Source organism: Capricornis sumatraensis, chromosome 11 (genome assembly GCF_032405125.1).
Source record: "Capricornis sumatraensis isolate serow.1 chromosome 11, serow.2, whole genome shotgun sequence".
NCBI classification, from domain to species: Eukaryota; Metazoa; Chordata; class Mammalia; order Artiodactyla; family Bovidae; genus Capricornis; species Capricornis sumatraensis.
In genome coordinates this window covers 52,995,900-53,017,570 of record NC_091079.1, presented here as the reverse complement: position 1 = coordinate 53,017,570, position 21,671 = coordinate 52,995,900, and the positions used below count along the sequence as shown (strand labels likewise).

The 21,671-nt window shown below is 41.3% G+C and overlaps 1 protein-coding gene across 1 annotated transcript in view; it reads left to right on the top strand.

Moving 5' to 3' along the window:
* NCOA2 (nuclear receptor coactivator 2) overlaps positions 1-21,671 on the top strand; it is a 289,674-nt gene that overhangs the window by 234,132 nt on the left and 33,871 nt on the right. The window contains exons 8-14 of the mRNA XM_068983427.1: positions 16-117; positions 405-548; positions 4,066-4,213; positions 6,201-7,470; positions 14,201-14,411; positions 16,968-17,174; positions 19,956-20,171. Of these exons, the coding sequence (XP_068839528.1) occupies positions 16-117; positions 405-548; positions 4,066-4,213; positions 6,201-7,470; positions 14,201-14,411; positions 16,968-17,174; positions 19,956-20,171 (2,298 nt within the window). The remainder of the gene's footprint in view (positions 1-15; positions 118-404; positions 549-4,065; positions 4,214-6,200; positions 7,471-14,200; positions 14,412-16,967; positions 17,175-19,955; positions 20,172-21,671) is intronic.

The following is a 21,671-nucleotide window of genomic DNA, read 5'->3' as shown; positions in this document are numbered from 1 at the left end:
TGTATGTGATTGAAGATTTGCAGTCCTGCTTGATTTGTGTGGCTAGAAGAGTTCCCATGAAGGAGAGACCGGCTCTTCCCTCATCAGAAAGTTTCACTACTCGCCAAGATCTCCAAGGTAAATTTTCTCAGCAGAGAAGGGCAAAGAAATCATTCTAGAATACTTACATGTTTGTCAACGCAAGGAATGGGTCTAGAAGCTGATGAAGAAGCTGAGCATAGCAGCTGCTGCTGGGGCAGAAGCTGGAGGTGGGGTGGGGGGGACACTTCTCACCTTCTACCCTCCTGCTCCACGCACTTATGCTACCTATTCCTAAAGAAATCAATTTTTATCCCTTTAAGATTTAACTATTTCTCTAAAAAATGGATCAGTGTGTAGGTCAAATGCTCACTGTTGTTTACTAGGCAAGATCACGTCCCTGGACACTAGCACCATGCGGGCAGCCATGAAGCCAGGCTGGGAGGACCTGGTGAGGAGGTGCATCCAGAAGTTCCACACACAGCACGAGGGGGAGTCTGTGTCTTACGCAAAGAGGCATCACCATGAAGGTAACGGTCTCTCAGTGACACCCTTCTTGAAGTCCATCTTGCTGACTTACCCCTTCTGATGAGCACTCTCTCTGCAACAGTGATTCCTGAACCCACTCTGGGGGCTTAAATCTGGTGACTCTTGCCCAGGACCGTCGCCATCTGAAGGGAAATGGAATAGGAGGAACTGTAGGGCTAAGAGCGTGATGAGGGAAGTCAAATTGAAGATGATAACCTCTCACAAAGGCAGATGAAAGGGAACGAGATCATTTTCTTCAATGCTCCGGCTTCTAGACATGTAAGACGGTGCTCTCAGGTCCCCTCTAATAGCAAAAAAAAAAAAAAAAAAACACCTGAATCATAAGGATACTGTGAAAATAAGAATGAAAGGAAATTTGCAAGAACAGGTGAATTCCTGGTAGAGGTGACAATGGGATCCTGAGGCCCGCCACCACCATCACCACCTTCCAGATGAAGTCTAGAAAGAGACATCACTTCTAGAAAGAGATGAAATGACTTGTCTGGGGTCGTACAGTTGGTTAATAGGACACCTGGAGCTAAGCCCACAATGTCAGAGTCGTCTTTCAGTAATGATAGCAGCCCTCTCTGAGCACCAGGCCTCTGCCTGGCATTGGCCCCCTTCCTGTGGGCCGCTCAATCCCCACGGTCCACCCAGGGACGTGGGTGTTTGCCTCCCATGCTGTCAGTGGGGAGCTGACGCAGGTGACACGGACCCGGGAGCCTTCGATTAGAAGTGTGAGCCCTGGAGGGACCTGAGGGTCATCCTGGCCATCGCTCCGCCTCACTGCGCTCACTGCATCCACTGCTGTTCTGCAGCATCAGTTTTTCTCAGGTGCATTCTGGTCTTTTGCTAAGTTGGTGAGAACAAAGAAAAAGAAATCCTTTCTCTAGTGCTTATTAAGGACTCCATCGTGGAGGGAGATACTTTTCACTTCCAGTCTTCTGACCCTTCTCTCGTGGGCCCCGCATGTCCTGGTTGGGGCACTTGGTTACCAGCATGGATTCCATCAGAGCCACGCTGCCTTTGAGGTACAGGGCCCTGTGCTTTGTAACTGGGTTTGGCAAATTGTCTCCACATTTGCAGAAAAGTTTATAACTCAGTATTGACAATGCAATTTTAGTTTGTCATCTTCCATTTAAGGTGCATCCATGACTCTGTTGTTGCTGTTCAGTTGCTAAGTCGTATCCGACTCTTTGAGACCTCACGAACAACAGTATACTAGCCTTCCCTGTCCTACACTATCTCCTGGAGTTGGCTCAAACTCTTGTCTGTTGAGTCAGTGATGCCATCCAGCCATCTCATCCTCTGTCCCCGCTTTCTCCTCCTGCCCTCAATCTTTCCCAGCATCAGGGTCTTTTCGAATGAGTCGGCTCTATGCATCAGGTGGCCAAAAACTTTTGGAGCTTCAGCTTCAGCATCAGTCCTTCCAGTGAATATTCAGGACTGATTTCCTTTAGGATCGACTGGTTGACTCTCCTTGCAGTCCAAGGGACTCCTGAGAGTCTTCTCCAGCACCACAGTTTGAAACTCTGGCATTTATCAATAGTGTTTGTATGTTAAAAAGTTTATGCTTTTAAGATTGCTTATGAAAAAATACAAGTCATGGTAAATAACCTTTATTTTTTTTTCATCCTGTTTATCCTTTTTCTCTTCTTCATCCACATTTCTTAGAAATAAGCACTGAATCCAACCATTTGTGTCTTCCAGCATTTTTTAAGTGGGAAAGAAAAAGAGGGAATAAAGATGCCACATTTGACAGAAATAAATAACTTACCTGCCATTTCACTAGATCTGGTTTAAAATAAAAAGAACAGTAACAAAGAATAAGAAATCCCCCAGCAACCTTGTTCAGTGTCCTTGGGCTCTGAGTAGCAATGCCCCATGTTTAATCCTATGGCTTCCTGATTCCTTACACAAGGGTTTACAAATACGTACTAGGCACAGTGCTAGGTTTAAACAGAGGGGACCCACTGAAAGGAAACTCTACCATGTATAAAATACATTTCATCCAAGTGTATGAAATAAGTCGGATTGCAGGTAATCATTAGTATTGAATAAAAATCTACCGGAAGACTTTGTTTACATGGAGGAGCTTCCTGAATGCATTCAGGGGCTTGCTGACACAAATCTACTTGGTGGAAGTTCTTGATGTAGACAGACGGTAATGGAAAATCTCCAAGGATCACTGCCAAGGTCGGATAAAATTCTGAAATTATAAGCCACTGGAAATACGAGTCCTATTATAAAAATGGTATTCCTGCTGCCGTTGGCTGGCATACTGAACATGGAAACCCAGATGCACATATGTACAGTAATTTGTTTCCAGTACTGCCACTTCAGAGGAATCATGCAACAGTTGGTAGCAGAAAGTGATACCTAAATACTGTGTCCCTACCTGGAACTGTGTGGGGGAGCAGGGGGGCCGGTTTACCAGGGAAATTGGTCAAAGTGAAATTTTACCAAAAAGTCTGAATCCTCATTGTATGTCAGTACCTGCGTGTGTGTGTGTGTGTGTCTTTCGGTAATTTTGTGGAATGATGAATGTACCTGGTCACTTTGGGACTGACTAGTCCACCACAAAATTTGTGCTGAGGATTATGTGGTAAAAAATGGCAGTCATCTTAAAATGGCTTAGGAGGTAAGGTAACTAAACCATGTGGCCGAATCAAATGTTCTTTTTTTTAATATGCAGTATTTCACAGCTTTAAAATGCAGTTGTTTTAAAGATGAATCTGAAATTTCTAGAGAAATTATTTTAGCCTAGTGTTATGTTTTCTGCTGTAGTCCTGAAAATGGAAATAACTGATGTCATTATCCAGATGTTGAACCAATTCCGTGTCACTCAGAGTTGTGCTTTTATTATTTCCGTTTTCTATTTAGCCTTCTTTTTTCTCTGAAAAGATCCCTCTGGTTGTTTATGTTTTACTTCCTGTTGTCCTGACCACAGAAATAATATGTCTTACACACTGAGAAACAAAATTGGGGAATGGTACTAGGATATAATAGATTAAATAGTTTGTAACTTCAAGATGAATATTCAGAGGATATATTCAGTGTCATACATTTTATATAATATTTACTATTGTATTAGTTTAAAGAGAAATTAAAGGCACATTGTACCCTTTAGAGGTAATCCTGTTTATAACACCATATTACTTCCTAACGTTTCAGACAAATCGTTGCAAAACTTATTTTGAGCTAATAAATTGTTTATACTCTATCTTACCATGATCCTGAAGATTTTTAAAAGAACATGGTTGGGGGATCAAAACTTCATTTGGGGGGAAGAAAACCCAGTATACTGAAATTATTGGCATCTTGAGAGAAAAATAAATATGCATTTAAAAATGGATCATGGATAATGTTCTGTCATAAAGTATTACTTACAACTCTCTTCAACCTGCTGGGAGGAAAATATTAAACTTAACCAAGTTGATTACTGTTGTTATGTCTGGCCCCACCCCCGCCCCCAGTTTCGTTTCTAACCATGCATTCTGCTTCCTTGCTCGCCTGCAGTGCTGAGACAGGGGTTGGCATTCAGTCAGATCTACCGCTTCTCCTTGTCTGACGGCACCCTCGTGGCCGCCCAAACGAAGAGCAAGCTCATCCGATCTCAGACTACTAACGAACCTCAGCTTGTGATATCTTTGCATGTGCTGCACAGGTAAGCCTCGTTCTGACACACGATCTCCCCTGCCCAGCTCAGGAAGCCAAGTTCCCAAAGCAAATTTTATCCCAGAGCTTGTCAGCTTGGGTAGACATTTCTGTTGACCAACCCCAGTGATGTAAATATAAATTGATTTGTTATTGGGACTTCCCTGGCAGTCCAGTGGTTTAAGACTTCCAGTGCAAGGGGTAGGGTTCATTCAGTCCCTGTTTAGGAAACTAAGATCCCACATGCCTCATGGCTGAAAAACCAAAACAGAAGTAATGTTGTAGCAAATCCAATAAAGACTTTTAAAACAGTTCACATCAAAAAAAAAAAATAACCAGAGAAAAATAAGTAAACTGTTGGCTAAAAGACGACTTCGGATACTGAAATTCAAATTAAGGCTACACTTTGAACTTTAGCCTTAAGACTAATACTTTTTTTTTTTTTTTAATTTTCTTGGCCAAGCCATGCAGCTTGTGGGATCTTAGTTCCCTGACCAGGGATCGAACCTAGGCCCTCACCAGTGAAAACCTGGGAGTCCTAACGACTGGACCACTAGGGAATTCCCAATACTAGTGCATTTTAAAACCTAACTAGAAGGACACAAATTCACACTAATTTTGAAATGACTGCCTGTCACATCAGAGGAGGAAAACAGATCACTTCCCAGGGCAGGAATACAGAATGACTTCTGCTCCCATGTGTTCAGATTTGAAACTTTCAAATATACATATACTTAGAAAAGAGTATTTTAGATTGTTATTCTCAGTTTTAAATTAACCTTTTGCATTAGACTTTGAATTGAAAGGTAGTAAACATTTCCCCAAAAAATAAGTGAGGAAAATTGAATGTTGATTTTTAAAGTAAATATCATAAACCATCTTGTTTTAGAGCACAAATTTAGGGAAATGATTGGATTTCAAGTTATGTAAATATTTATGTGTGTGCTGTATAAAACTTTATGAGGTACTATCAGCAGATATATAAAGTTGCTCTAGAGTTCCCTTTTATTACACTTCTCAATTATGTACTTTGTTATTTAGAAATTAAAATCAAGCAGCCCTGTTTGCCAACTCTTAATAAATCCGACCTCGAACTGAAACAATCTGAAAGTGATTACAGATGGGCCAGATTGCCCCCCCCCAACCGAAAGCTGATGTTTGACAATTTGTGAAACCTGTTTTGTTTGGATTTGTGAACGCATTTGGTAACTCACAAGTGACTGCCAAGCTGTAAATTAAAGCTCAGACGGCTTGGACAATCGTCCAGCTTAGAAAGCTGCCCTGAGTGCAGGAGTGGAGTGGGGTGGCCTGTGAGAGTAAATGATCTGCAGCTCCTCGCATATGATCTGAGAGGTGCTCACTTGGCCTTCTAGGGGAACCCAGGCAGGGAACCTGTTAGACAGGTAACCGAATTCCCAACACTTTGGGTAACTTTGTTGGCTCGAAAACTTGGAGAGTTTCGAATAGTTGGGGCGGGGTTTTTTTTCCCTCTTAAGGTTTACTATTCATCTTGAGCCAAGTAGCCCACATCAAGCTCCAGGCTCACAGATGGGTCTCTTGTTACGAATTGTAATCTCTGGCAAATAATTGAAGACAGCTATGCTTGCTTGGGTCATTTCTTTCAGACAGTACAAGCTCTCAGTTATTCATGATAACATACCAGTTAATGAGCAAGGTATAGTATGTAATTGGAACCCTGCTAATGTCTTGTCTAGCAAATACAATGTCAATATGGTAGTAGTCAAATTTAAACACAAACTCCCTCTGTAAAACCACAGACATCTTAATGAATGGACTAGAAAACATCCCTCTTGGTCCTAAATGCTGCATGTTCAGTCTTGCCCGTAATTGCAGATGGTTTCATCAAAGTATTATCTTTCTTTTCCTTCCATGTCGTCCGTTCTTTTAAAGAAATGAAGCAATCTCATCTTTGAAAATTAATAACAACTTGCTCAGTATCTTCCCTTTTATCTTATATGTCTTTCCTCATCTTACAGAGAGCAGAATGTATGTGTAATGAATCCGGATCTGACTGGACAAGCGATGGGGAAGCCACTGAATCCAATTAGCTCTAGCAGTCCTGCCCACCCGGCCATGTGCAGTGGGAACCCTGGTCAGGATATGACCCTCAGTAGCAATATAAACTTCCCCATGAACGGCCCAAAAGAACAGATGGGCATGCCCATGGGCAGGTTCGGTGGTTCCGGGGGAATGAACCACGTGTCGAGCATGCAAGCAACCACTCCTCAGGGTAGTAACTATGCACTCAAAATGAACAGCCCCTCTCAAAGCAGCCCGGGCCTGAATCCAGGACAGCCCAGCTCCATGCTCTCGCCAAGGCATCGCATGAGCCCCGGGGTGGCCGGAAGCCCTCGAATCCCTCCCAGTCAGTTCTCCCCCGCAGGAAGCTTGCATTCCCCTGTGGGAGTTTGCAGCAGCACAGGAAATAGCCATAGCTACACCAACAGTTCCCTCAACGCGCTGCAGGCCCTCAGCGAGGGGCACGGGGTCTCGCTAGGGTCGTCGTTGGCCTCCCCGGACCTCAAAATGGGCAATCTGCAAAACTCCCCAGTGAATATGAATCCCCCCCAGCTCAGCAAGATGGGGAGCTTAGACTCCAAAGACTGTTTTGGACTTTACGGGGAGCCCCCAGAAGGGCCAACCGGGCCAGCAGAGAGCAGCTGCCACCCTGGGGAGCCGAAGGATCCCAGTGAGGCTGGCCTGCCTGCTGCTGGGAGCAATGAGAGACCTGACGGGCAGAGCCGACTCCTCGACAACAAGGGGCAGACCAAACTCCTGCAGCTTCTGACCACCAAATCCGACCAGATAGAGCCCTCGCCGCTGCCCAGCTCTCTGTCAGACACCAACAAGGACTCCACAGGCAGCTTGCCCGGCCCCGGGTCAACACATGGGACTTCGCTCAAGGAGAAGCATAAGATTTTGCACAGACTCCTGCAGGACAGCAGCTCCCCTGTGGACTTGGCAAAGCTGACAGCGGAAGCCACGGGCAAGGAGCTGAGCCAGGAGGCCAGCAGCACAGCTCCTGGGTCCGAGGCAACCATCAAGCAGGAGCCAGTGAGCCCCAAGAAGAAAGAGAATGCACTACTTCGCTATCTGCTCGATAAGGACGATACTAAAGATATCGGTTTACCAGAAATCACCCCCAAACTTGAGCGACTGGACAGTAAGACGGACCCTGCCAGCAACACGAAATTAATAGCTATGAAAACTGAGAAGGAGGAGATGAGCTTCGAGCCCAGTGACCAGGTAAGGTTTGTCGAGTGTTCTCCCGAGGGTACTAATTCACAACCATCAAGGATTTCTCCACAAGGGGCCTGCTGAGGCCTCAGGGGACTGGATGAAAATAAGCCTTCTCCTTGGTGGTTCTTGCTTTGAGACAGAGGTAATAATTCTCACTGAGGTCGTGAGTTCCAAGCACTCTTACCTAACAAAGAATGGAGTCGTCGTTCAGTCACTAAAAGTCGTGTCCAGTGCTTTGAGACCCCACAGACTGCAGCACGCCAGGCTTCCCTGTCCTTCACTATCTCCCAGAGTTTGCTCAAACTTATGTCCATTGAGTCATGATGCCATCCAACCATCTCATCCTCTTCTGCCCCCTTCTCCTCCTGCCCTTAATCTTTCCCAGCATCTGAGTCTCTCCAGTGAGTCAGCTGTTTGCATCGGGTAGCCAAAGTCTTGGAGCTTTAGCTTCAGCATCAGTCCTTCCAGTGAATATTTGGGGTTGATTTCCCTTAGGATTGACTGGTTTGATCTCCTTGCAGTCCAAGAGACTCTTCAAGAGTCTTCTCCAGCACCATAATTCAAAAGCATCAGTTCTTTGGTGGTTCCTCTCTGTGGTCCACCTCTGACATCCATACGTGACTACTGGAAAACCCATAGCTTTGACTATATGGACCTTTGCTGGCAGAGAATAGAGCAGATGCTGACTTTTATTTTGTGAAGGGCCAAATGGTAATATTTCTGGCCACACACTCTGTATCACAGCTGTTCAGCTCTGCCACTGGAGGGCTACAAAAGCAATCCTAGATGCTAGGGGAACAACTGACCGTGCTGTGTTTCAGTCGAACTTTATCTACAGGCACTGATGCTTGAATTTTACACAATTTTCATGTGTCACAAGATATTCTTCTTTTGAAATTTTTTTCAATTGTGAATAGCTGTCAATCCCTTCTTAGCTCATGGGCCATACAGAAACGAGTAGCTTTTTGCGCACAGGGGAGCTAGGGTTTACCAACCCCTGGTATCAGAAGACACCTCACTTGGAAACAGTCACTTCCTCAAAAGTGGGTTTTGTCAGAGTAGACTTAAGTAAATGATTTCTTACTTACTTTTCTCTCTTTTTAAGATCAGAATCTGTCTGGTTTTCAAACTTAATGAAAATCATTCTACTATCTTTATTCTCGGCCAGGACTTATGCTTGATGCTGAAGACTTTCTTAGGCCGTCAGTAAAAACTTATTTAAGGGGAAATAAAGAGGAGAGGAGAAGTAGAATTGGCCTGGGTCTTATAATTGAGCCACCAAATATCAAACATAAGTGCAAAACTGAAATAATAGGTGCTACTCTCTGTTGTTCTTACGTGAGAAACGAATTCCCTGAAAAAAAAAACCCAGGATAGCTAAAATAATATTCTAATTCATCCTTGATGACACGCTGAGGTAGTGACATCACAGAGAAAATGCTGACAGTCTAATATTTTTGTTTATGTTAAAAAAATGAGTCATTACTGGCAATAATGGCTGGGTATAAGGGGCTTTCTGGGGAATCAGCAACTGGCTGCGTTAACGATGTCAGGAGCACTGCCTTCAGTCATGGTGGGTTTGAAGTGAAGAAGCTGCCCAAACCTCTTTACTTATTAAAATGGTTCACTGACTTAAGTGGATATTTTAGGTGTCGCTGTTTCAGGTGTGCATGGGAAGAGGAGCAGTTAGCACCCCTGACCACCCAGGGACCTCCTAGGTGGAGGTGAGCCTGGGGGCGGCGCTAGGGTGGAGATGCCTGATGGGCCCTGGCGCGGGACTGAGGCCACACATCCTCTGACAGCCGGGCTCCTCCTGCGTCCGGAGCACGGAGTTTTCTGTCCATCTTCCACTACTACCATTCTGTGAGGGCTTTGTGCCCTTCAGGAGGGAAACAGCGTCGTCGTGTAAACCCCTTTGGTGATGAATCCTTAAACTTAGCTGTTGGTGCGGAGTTCTCAACAACGGCTACTCTGTGATGCTGTGAGATCATTACATGGGGACTCAGCAGAAACCTAATAACCGTATCTTGAATACAGTGTCGTGTAAAACCACACTGACAGCTGCAGACGTTTTAATCTTCTGAGGTTTACTAGATTAGAATACACAGGGCTAGTGGCAGTTCAGAGTGGCAGGCACAGATACTGTCACTCAGGTTTCTTGACACACGCTAGAGGGCAAGATGGTGACTCACGAGGTCCACCTTGGCTGAGTGGCTAAGTGGTTGGTCCCTCCCTCCAGGAACAGAATTTATTTCTATCCCTAGACTGAGGCCCTAGGGATGTAAAGGGTCTGGAAAGGGGGGGCGCTGTTTGGCATTTTTATATTTAGCTATATGATTACATTAGCTTCATACAAGAAGCTAACAAAGGAGGGTTTTTTTAAGTCCTTGAGTCACTTGCAGTTTCTAATTGGTATTTATAAGAACATTTTTAAAATCAAAACTGTCTCATTTTGAGAACTTAAAGCACAGAGTATTATCTGCACAAATCTGTCATTTTGAATGGACACATACAGGCATACACACAGACATACAGTATTGTTTTCTTAATGAAACCCAGTTCATGGTTTTACCTTCTATCCATTCCCATTTAAAACTCCACTCCAAAAATACTGCTTCAGAGCAATTTTAACATCAAAAACATTGCAGCTTGAAAAGAAAGGTTACCACAGGAAGTATGCATTACCTAAATTTAGATCAAAGTTAGAATGACTTACTTTAAGGGAAAAAAAAAAAAAACAAGGATTCTTTCACTCCTCTCCCTCCTTCACTTTTCCCACATAGATTGATTCTATCTCCTGTTGATTTCTAGGCACATTTCTCTAAGACTTTTCTTTCATTTCAAGGGAACACAACACATTTTTATTTAGTAAGATAAACTGCTAGCGAGCCTGAACTGCACAGTTAACTTTCTTGTTATTTTGACTCAGAAAAGAACTATTATCGAGTGTGTGTTTAACCTATCACTAACTTATTAAGGGCAGGAAGTACTTCAATGGCGCTGTTACACTGAAAATAGCATTCTTCACTGGGTAGAGTATTTAAACAACGTTTGTTTCTACCGTGTTTCATAACCAACAGGAAACAATGACAGAAAAATTTCCAATATGTTCACTGACTTAAGTTATATACTTATTTACACAAGGGAGCATGTGTAAAGAATACTAACTAAATGGTACTCTTAGGCTTTCTTAATGCTACTGGGTGACTTATGATGAGGGTTTAGAAATAGTCCGTAGAGAATTTCTCCTTGCTATTTGGCTCTATTAGAAGAGCAAACCGTATTTTAAACTGGTAGTGGCCTGAAAATTTCCCTCCAAACTTGGTAGAACTGTGTTACCATTTTTAAAAGCAATTTTCTGTCAGGCAAACGTAAAATTACTAGTTTAAAAAATTTTTTTTGAAACAGTGTTTTGCAGTTTATTAGAATACACATCATTAAAATACATATGTTCTTTATATTTCCTTCAGGGAACAAGTTGATTTGACACATGAAAAATTCATAAAACCAGGAAAATGAAAAATTATAGAAATCAAGTCCAATTTCATTTTGTAGAACTTTTACAAAAATCTTTCTGACTCATTTTCTGCCTGAAATAGTTTAAACTAGCTCTTCAAATTGATGTGGCTAATTTGAGCGTTCGAAGAGATGCCTAAGCAAAACTTTGAAGTATCTTGGCAAAGCGTTTTAAAGGAAGGCATTAATCTTTTTGTCTTGTGAAGAAATCATGCCTAAGAAAGGAGCTAGAAGAACTTCTGATGAGAATTAAAGCTAACAAAAACTTGAGGGAAGAAATGTTTGATCAGAAACTTAGCATGATCAAATCTACCCCTTCTAGAACTTCCGTGACTGCAGAAGAAAATGCCTGTAGTTGTCAAAGTTTATTGCTAGGCAGCCAAAGGCATGTAGATACTCTCCTTGAAGAAGATAATTTCTTGAAGTAAATTTAAAACAGATTAATTTAAATGTGTACTCCAAAAACAGACAAGAAATAAACACAAGCAAAGCAGTATTAACTCTAGTGGGGAAATTTTCATAATGCATTTTTCTAATGGTGAGCTGAATGAAAATTAGCAGATGATTTGAAATAAAGAACCAAAAACTTGGTTGAAACCATCCAAATGTATTTTAATGTGTGTGTGTGTATGTAGAGAAAGAGATTAATTTTAGCCTTATTTTGAACTCATTAGAATAAATCACGATGAAAAACCACAAGTCCTGTCATTAGAACTCTTTGAAACTATGATGGTTATTTTTCTATTCAAGATGGTTTCAAGTGTCATTTTATTTGAGAGAAAAGAGTAAAGGTAAAAAAGAAATGTAGGAGTCTAGATCCAGACTATCAACCTGTACTGTAAAAGCTTTCTTTTACACACATCTGGGATTGGGAGCAAATATAAGGGCATTCATTGAGGAAATTAATATAGTATTTTTATCATCATTTGTGTAAATCTGTATTGAGTGGTTCTCATTCAAGGCATCTGCAAAGCTTTCTCAAGAAATTACTTATTACTTCTAATGACCCACCCTCTCACTGTTCCACACACAATTTTAAAATACTCCACACAAATCCGACTGTAGAAGGGAAACTCGCTAATAAACTTCAGTTTATTAGAACCTCTTTCTTACGTCCATAGCTATTTTCAAGACCCAACTATAAGGATATTTGTCAGTTTTTATAAAACTTTTTTTCTGAGAAATTATGGGAATTTTGCTAGAAATTGAGTTAATTCTGGGAAGTTTTTTTAATTACAGGTTTAAGTGGCTGAAGGAACCATGTTGGCTGAGTGTCCATTGCTGTGTTCCAGACACTGTCCTCAGAGGGCGTTAGGTGTTGATACTGTACTCCTGTTTGTACCTTACGTGTTCAGCAAAACATGATAAAGATGGCTTTCCAACAGAGTCACTTTACACATATATTTAACTTTCACAAAATTGTCTATACAGATTCAGGAAAAAAAAAAGAATAGGTATCTATTAAATGGTTAAGTTGTGTGAGCAGTTTTGCCCACCGTTCAACAGACTTGACTCTGTTTTGGTTTGGTTTGGTTTTGGTTCCCTTGAAGCGCCGATGGTGTGAAAATGTAGCTGCAGGCTTTTCCAGCGCAGAGTAGTTCCCTCAGGGACTTCATCAGTTCGGAGTAAAGCCAGAGAGGCAGTGGTGTGCTTTCACTCACTGGCCGTGCTGCCATGGGTGGGGGACATAAAATATGTTTCCTTCCTGAGCAGTTCTGAGGATCACTTTGTCTGTGTCTGCCCATACTATAGCATTCTAACTTTAGAATCTAACCCTGACCTAAGATGTAGCTCTCCCATATTTGATCCCTGCCTCTTTTGTAAGAAACACATGGCCAAACTAACTAGAAAATGGTCTTATAATTGCTCTAACAGTACATTAGGAATTTCCTGGAAAATGGATCGCCAAGTTCTTGCTAAGCTAGTTGACTGAAAGAGTCCAATAAAATATCACTTCATTGTATCCTTTCTTACTTGAGAAATTGTGTCCAGTAAAAAGACTTCCTAGTAGATATTACATTTGCCATAAATTGCAGAACACTTAGTCCAGCTTCTTGTGTGTAGAATAAAACTATAAGCCATTCCACTTTAAGTAAATTATATCATTTGAATTGCTAGTGTAGACAAAAGGGTTAGTCATGGTCGAGGATTGAAAGTCCATCAGTGACTTTGGGGAAGTTACCTAACTTGTGTTTTTCCACCTACACATCAGGAAAATCATTCTTACCACTCTCTTCACTAGGAAATAATCTTGGGGTTTAACTTAGCCATTTTCTTGCATGGTTGGCACCATCTGATTTTAAATACTTGGCACCCAGATAGGTTCTACTTGAAAGAACATAAATTCAGTTGAGGTCTCGGGAAGAAAAGCGCTAGCTATGAAATAGTGGTGCTGCATACTGTATTATTTTAATGTTGATAATTGAAAGGAAGGTATTTCAGTAAAGGGAAAAGCCGTAAGAAACATGTTTACAGCTTCTGTAAAGTCAAATTAATAGATGCAGTGATTGGAAATGACCTCCTGTCTCCCTGCATTTGTCCCCTAAGCTGATGAGGACTGAGAAAACCAGTGTCATTTGAAACTGAAAGTGTAAGCAGTAAAAAAAATAACACCACTCAAATGGAAAAGACGGGGCTGAGCGGTTCAGGGCTGCTTCAAGCTCATTGTGCATTTTACCTCTTGGTCTTAAAAAAAAAAAGAAAAAGAAAAGAAAAACAAAGTTCTAAAGGGAAATGACCATTTACTAAATACTGATTTCGTGTAAACTTGGATCATATTTTCCACCCGTTTTTTGTTGTTGTTATTTCTTCAAGCGAGTTAACAACTAAACCTGAGCCTAGACTATAAATCCTAGTACACCCATGGTTAATTAGAAATACTCATACTCATGATTAATTGAATTATTAGCATAAAATAAAGGGGAATTTATAAATCGCCAATGAATCCCAGTGCTGGAAGAGAGCTTTCTTTCTAATTCAGTCATCTCTTTTTACCAAGGAGGAAATTAAGGAGCAGGAGATTAAATTATTTGTCCTTTGTCAATTTAATTTTTTGTTGTTGTTAAAGATGATCAATAAACAGTGAGGCCTGAGGTTCGCATGTGTCCGCATCTCATTTGGCTCTGGTTCCTTGTATCCATCAGGGCTGTAATTGCACATGGGCCTGCGGTGCCCACTCTTAGTGTAGGACTGGATAAACTCTTCTGTTTGTTAACTGCAGCCTGGCAGTGAGCTGGACAACTTGGAGGAGATTTTGGATGATTTGCAGAATAGTCAATTACCGCAGCTTTTCCCGGACACGAGGCCAGGCGCCCCTGCTGGATCAGTTGACAAGCAAGCCATCATCAATGACCTCATGCAACTCACGGCTGAAAGCAGTCCCGTGACACCTGTCGGAGGCCAGAAAACAGCGATGCGAATCCCACAGAGCAGTGAGTATGGGGTGTTGACGGTTATGCCAAGAAATTCCCATGTAATCACCATCAGAAACGGATTACTGAAATCTGATGCAAACAGCTTAGTCACTTCACAGTTTCTATGGTCAAATAGCACCATCTACTGTCCCGCCCCTTCAAAACAGTAGTCAGTGGATTCTAGTCAACGTGGCCTTTCTGCAGGCACTTGTGGTTGAGTTAACACAGTGAGACTGATCTGCGTAGATAAAAGTTCTTTGGATGTTGGAAAAGTTTCTTTGGATAAAAGTTCTCTTCATTTCAGTTACTGTCTTCAGAAATGGAGTTTAAAATAGATTTTATGTGTCTTAATACAAGACTAAACACTTAAAAGATAAAAACTTAGAAAGTTATGCTGACTTTTTAGGAATAATACACTCAGTAGTAAAAATTTCTTAACCAGAATTGTAAATCTTTATACATGAAAGGGCTATACACATTAAAAACATCTTGTCCTATCTCTTTGGAATCCTCATATAAATATCAGTTTTACATGGAAATTTATCACAGAAATGGTTTCCAAATGCATCTTGAGTTTAATTAGTGTGATATAAAGCTAGAAGACCTTAGACTATTTTATAAGATACAGTTTGTATTGCTTTTTTTTTTTTTCATCCTTCACAGCTTGCAGGATCTCAGTTCCCCAACCAGAGGATGAATCTGGGCCATAGCAGTGAAAGCCCCTTTTCCTAAACACCAGGCCACCAGGGAATTCCCTTTTATTTTATGTTTTTGTAGGTTTAAGATGAAGTCTTTCTTTACTTAGTGAAGTGTGTGAACACTTACTTGGTTTACAAACTTCGTAGTTCCCTAAAGTTATCCAGTAGCTTTTAGGAGAAGAAAATATCTTTCCTGAACGAGGGATATATCTTGTAGAAAGATAGAGAACTTCTTTAGTGCTCAGATGATGAACATAATGATTTTTCCCTCTTCTGATACAGTTTGACCCAAAGCTTAGCTGCTGCTAAGTCGCTTCAGTCGTGTCCGACTCTGTGCGACCCCATAGACGGGAGCCTACCAGGCTCCCCCGTCCCTGGGATTCTCCAGGCAAGAACACTGGAGTGGGTTCCCATTTCCTTTTCCAATGCATGAAAGTGAAAAGTGAAAGTGAAGTCGCTCAGTCGTGTCTGACTCTTCGCAGCCTCATGGACTGCAGCCTACCAGACTCCTCCGTCCATGGGATTTTCCAGGCAAGAGAACTGGAGTGGGTTGCCATTGCCTTCTCCACAAAGCTTAGCATCTGTTCTCAAATCAGAAATGGCAACCATCAACCAAATTACAACATATCTTTGATTAACAGACCTTTTCTTAAAGTGATTCCTGATCTTTCTGAAAAGGGTAAAACAAAATAGAGTTTATGCTGCTTATGTGTCAGACCTGCCAGTTTGTTTGGGAATGGAATGTTGCTTATGGCCCATGAGAGATCACAAAGTCAGAGAGTTGAGACGTGAATAACAAATGCTCTACCGAGCTTATGCTTAAGACCCAGAGGAGTTACTGAAAGTTCTCCCCTTTCTGTACCTCCTGGTGTTGTTCAGACTATTGAATAGCATCCAGGTAGCTAAACCTGAGAAAGTCAGATTAAGCATATCCATTATTTTCATTCCAAATGATAATTCTTCTAAATATTTTATTTCTCTTACTGATTGTTAAGGATGTTAGTATGTTTTAAATGTTCTGTTTCATGCTGTGTTTATATCATTCAGAGAAAATAAACTGCTTGATATTATTTTGTAAATTTGCTCTATGAATTGTAATCCACAATATCTTTGTTCTTGTAAAAACACCAAATAACTGTCTGTCTGGTAGTATAGTGCATTGATGTAGCGCTTACTACACAATAAACTCTTATAAACTAATCATAGAACCCATTTCAAATATAAATAAATCTGGAATTCAAAGAATATGTATTTAGAAGAATTAACAGGCCTTTAGAAGATTTAACAGGACCTGACAGGGCCTGAGAGCTTTAATACTGACTTTTGGTACCAGAGTTCACACTTAAAGACTTCTAACTTTCAATGAGAATAGACATTTTTAGCCTAATTCTCTTCCTAGGAAAATCCAGTTAAAATATGACAGTCTCAGTCCAAACCACATGTGTCCAAGTTTGGTGCATTTGGAGATATTTATGGCTTCACAGCTGTGACAAAACAGTATTTCTAAATTCAAATAATGTATGAAAAACATATTTGTAGTTTACTTAGCAAATACAATTGAATATTAGAAGTTGATATTGGGGAGAAAAATATACAGTAAATAATAGACATGTTCTCCTATTTTTTTTTCCTTTGCTTTATTGCTCTGTGAGGTTGTCAAGAAGTAAATTAGAGACGTGTTGATTAGATTGCAAGTCTGTGTTTGGACGCCCCATGTTTTTTTTTGCCTGTGAATTTGTCTTTACCTAATAAGCAGCTGGTCCCAGACATGCATACCTTTGTGATTTTACAAACGACATTTCCCCTGAACACTGCTTCTGTTACTATTTTCCATTATCCTCTATTAACCTTCAATTTTCATTTGTTTTCTCCTTAGCTTTTAATAACCCACGACCAGGGCAACTGGGCAGGTTATTGCCAAACCAGAATTTCCCACTTGACATCACATTGCAAAGCCCAACGGGTGCTGGACCTTTCCCACCAATCAGAAACAGTAGTCCCTACTCAGTGATACCTCAGCCAGGAATGATGGGTAATCAAGGGATGATAGGAAACCAAGGAAATTTAGGGAACAGTAGCACAGGTAAGGGCTCAAATGCGCTGTTAACTTTTTATCGGTGGGTTATTCAACTTAATGATGTATTCCTCCACATCCAAGTAATAGAATTTTTCGTGTGAAATTTTTTATGCTAGAAACACATTTGAATGTAAGAAAATTCTGCAGATTTTCACTATGAGCATGGTATGTGAAGAATTGGAAAGCCTCCCGGTAGGCTGACCTTTTTATGCTGTGATCATTGTTTTCACAAGGGTTCTAGTTGCTCGCTAATCCTACAGTAAAGGCTTATTTCACTACTGTTCCAGTTACTATTTTAGACCTTGTAGTGGTTTATGGAGAATATTGTGATAATCTGCTGATAACCCCAAAAGTGTGTTAGTGTTAATCGCTCAGTCGTGTCCGATTTGTGACCCCATGGTCTATAGCCTTCCAGGCTCCTCTGTCCATGGAATTCTCCAGACAAGAATGCTGGAGAGGGTAGCTATTCCCTTCTCTAGATCTTTCCAACCCAGGATAACCCCAAAACTTCCTATTAATTGATGATTTGTGTTTCATGAATTTCAGAATGTAAGTATAAAATTCCACCAACCTTTTTATACTTGTAACAATAGCAGTTCTCATTCTGAAAAATAGTAATTAAGAAAATGAATTTTAAGTGGTAGTGTGCTTAACCTAATAGTAGCTGATCCAAGAACTCCATTTTTTAAAATGTATAAGGTTGCCTGTGATCTAGTTTGACCCTTGACCTGCTGTGGCTTAAGGTGTCTGCCAAGTTTCCCATGCATATTCCTAAGTGGTAGTCATCCCCATAGCAGCTGCCATATTCCCAAACCTCCTTCCGGTTCAGGCTAGGAATCGTTGCAGCAGCACTGATGGCTATAACCACCGTGTTCTGTACCCTCTGGGTATCTTGCACCCTTAGGATGCTGAGCGTTCTAATGAAGTCCTGCTCACCATTTATAACTGCAGACAAAGGCATTGAAAGAAACATGTTATAAGAAGAACTTATATTCATAGGTTTTAATTCTTGGCATTTTTTTAGCTTAGTGTGTCATCCCTGTAATCAGATTTCCATTCAGATAAGTGAAAATAAGAGTTCAGTTGAAAGAAAAAAGATGGATTTTTTTTTTCTTTTAACTTTCTGTTGTTGGTAAGCAGTTCACATGGGAAATGTGAGCTATATTGTGTTAAAATAGTTTATTCGTTCAACAAATATTTACTGGGTGCCTACTAAATGTGCCAGACACTGACTACATCACTAATTTATTTATTTGCAGAAACAATGCCATATTAATCTTATATTATTTTTAAGATAAAGTATTGATTTTATACATAAAATGTTGACTGACATGAAATTCTATCAGAGAAAAGGAGCCAATAGTTTATTAAAAGTGGCTCCTTATCAGTGAAATGCAACGTCTGGGTTCTTGGAGAAACATTAAGAATTTGGGGACATACCTATATTCAAATCTAGGCAGCCTGGGGATGACTGGCATCCAGACTATGAAGATCAAGCAATATCTGTGCTTTGCTTTAAAAAAAAAAAAAGAAAAGAAAAGAAAGAGACTACCCTGGTTATAATTACATTAATATTTCAAATTATGGATTATTTTCCCTTCTGCTTTCTAGACTTTATATATTCTTGTTATATTGATTAGATAATAGATTTTTTGAAAAAGAAAATATCTTTTCTCCTATATCTTTATATCATTCAAGTCTAGTCTTCAAATGGTTTTTAAAATATGTACTAATATAATATTGTCCTAACTTGTTCAGTCTAATTACACTTAACTCTTCACTGTCCTGATGAGGTACATTCTCATTTCACCAGTGAAAAACCACCCACAATACATGCTCTCCCCATTTCGGAAATATACCCTGTTTTCAGTTATTTATCATAATTAAAGTCAATGCAAGTCACATCTTTGAAAGCAGAACTGTTGCACATCCTTTATTAAACACTTCAGAATGAAGGGTCCTCACTTGGGGTTCTTCCCCTTTAGGATACCAAGTTTTAGCCCGTGTCTGGCCATCGCCAGCATCCTGGGGCCAGAGAGAGCAAGCACGTGATCTGCCGGCAGTGTGCGCTCCTCTCGCTGGTGTGTGTGGTCGCGCAGCTGTTACTATCTCAAGCGTAAGAGGATTTTTACAAATCTGTCCCTACCCACTCTAGATCTGCATCACCAGAAACAAGGTGGTCCAGGCACGCCGAGGCGGCCGGCGCTTCCTTGGCGTGACCACAAAGAACCAGAGGGGAAAGATGCTCTCATTCTCCCGGCTCCCAAGGCTGTCTCAATCAGCTTTGAAGCTTAACAAATTGTAATGCTCAGAAAGGGATTTGTGATTTAAAGTCTGGCCAAGGCTTCACGGGATATTCTCTGTGATTTGGGTTTAGAATTAGAAGATTGATTATCAGTTTTTACCTTGTTTCTCTTGGCCTCACCTCCCTTTTGGAAAGTAAAGCAATGACGTGTATATCAGCTAATGTGATTCACTTCCTGAGGAAGGAAGTTGGGGTTATCCACACGCCACAGCACCTGTCTCTAAGTACATATGGGAACAACTTTAACAGCTTTTCCGAACTGTAAAGAGTGGCAAGTCTGTGTTGTGAAAAACTTCATAGTAATTGCCGGCTTGTGTTTCTTACCCAAGGCTCGCATCTGGCCCGGCGAGGGCGTGAGCTGTTGGGTTAACTGTGTATTAAGAACAACTGTCTGTCTCGTGTAGAATAACAGCGTCTCGTGTTCCTGCGTGTTGACTATGTTTCCAGTCACCACACCTCTGTCTTCTCTGCTGCGCCTGTAGGCATGCTTGGCAGCAATGCTGCCCGGCCCACCATGCCGTCTGGGGAGTGGGCGCCCCAGAGTCCTGCCGTGAGGGTCACCTGTGCTGCTACCAGCAATGCCATGAGCCGGCCGATCCAAGGAGGTATGATTCGGAACCCAACAGCCAGCATCCCCATGAGACCCAACAGCCAGCCTGGCCAAAGACAGATGCTTCAACCTCAGGTCATGAATATGGGTAAGGTGGTTCCTGTACTCTGCTCTTCAATTTGATGTATTCTTAGAAGGAGAGAGGAACAGCTCCTTAAGTTCTGTCAGGCTTGTCATTTGCGGTTTAGAGAATACCCCCCGCCACTGCTCCCCACTGCCCCATGTCAGGCTATCATATGTGGGACTTTGCTGAAGATCTCTGCACAGGCCCATAGAATTACAGGTTTTCCAGTAAGATAAGATAACTCACTACCTTTATGATGTTTCGTTTTTGTTTGAAACTATCCGATTTCAACTTTTGCAGGGAGTGGATTACACTGTAACACTAGAAATATCATACAGATGATATTTTAAAAAAGCATTTCAACGGTACAGCAGTGTCCCTAACTCTGCATGGTCATCAGGACCTAAAAATGCAGATTTTTGGGCACCACCCTAGACTAGGTGGGGCACAGTGGTAAAGAATCCACTGCCAAGGCAGGAGATGTAAGATACGCGAGTTCAATCCCTGGGTCAGGAAGATTCCCTGGAGAAGGAAATGGCTGTCCACTCCAGTATTCTTGCCTGGAAAATCCCACAGACAGAGGAGCCTGGCGGGCTATAATCCATGGGGTCACAAAGAGTCAGACACGACTAAGCACAGCACATTTCACCCTAGACTGTTAAACAAGACTCTCCCAGGTCTTCACTGAAAGAGCAAGGTCTTATAGAGCAACTCAGAAAATATAAGGATCACTAGAATTCTGTTGGATACAGTTCACATGTTATTAAAATCAATGATCAGACACATTGTTTGATACTATTTATATGAAATGTCCAAAACAAGCAAATCTGTAGATAAAGAAGATTAGTGGGTTCCTAGGGCTGGGGCTTTGTGGGGAGAATGGAGAGTAACTCCTAATTACATCATGAGGTTTTTTGGGGGTGGGAGGATGAAAACGTCCTAAAATTGATCATTGGGATGGTTGTACAGCTCTGCAACTACACTAATAGACACTGAATCATACACTATAAGTGAGCTAAGTATATAGTATGTCAATTATATCTCAGTAAACGATTTTTTTTAAACTTAATGTAGCTCATTCTTGTTTCTTAATATTGACATACTAACCTTCCACTTGCCCGTTGCCATAATTCAGATAAGGTCATGTTTATGTACTTTTTCATATACTTAGATAGTGCAGAATGTTGTTATTATTTAGTCACTAAGTTGTGTCCAACTCTTTGCCACCCCATGGACTGTAGCCAGCCAGACTCCTCATTCATGGGATTTCCCAGGCAAGCCTACTGGAGTGGGTGCCACTCCCTCCTCCAGGGGATGTTCCTGACCCAGGGATGGAACCTGCGTCTCCTGCATTACTGGCAGGCAGATTTACCACTGAGCAACTGGGGAAGCCCAGTGCAGGATGAGTAAGCGCTAAGTCATTACCAGAAAGATGCCAGGATGGTTTTGACATAATAATGCAGAATGGTCATCCCACCCTGGCATCGGTTTTCTCTTCTAGTTGTTTAATTGCTCAGCACATTT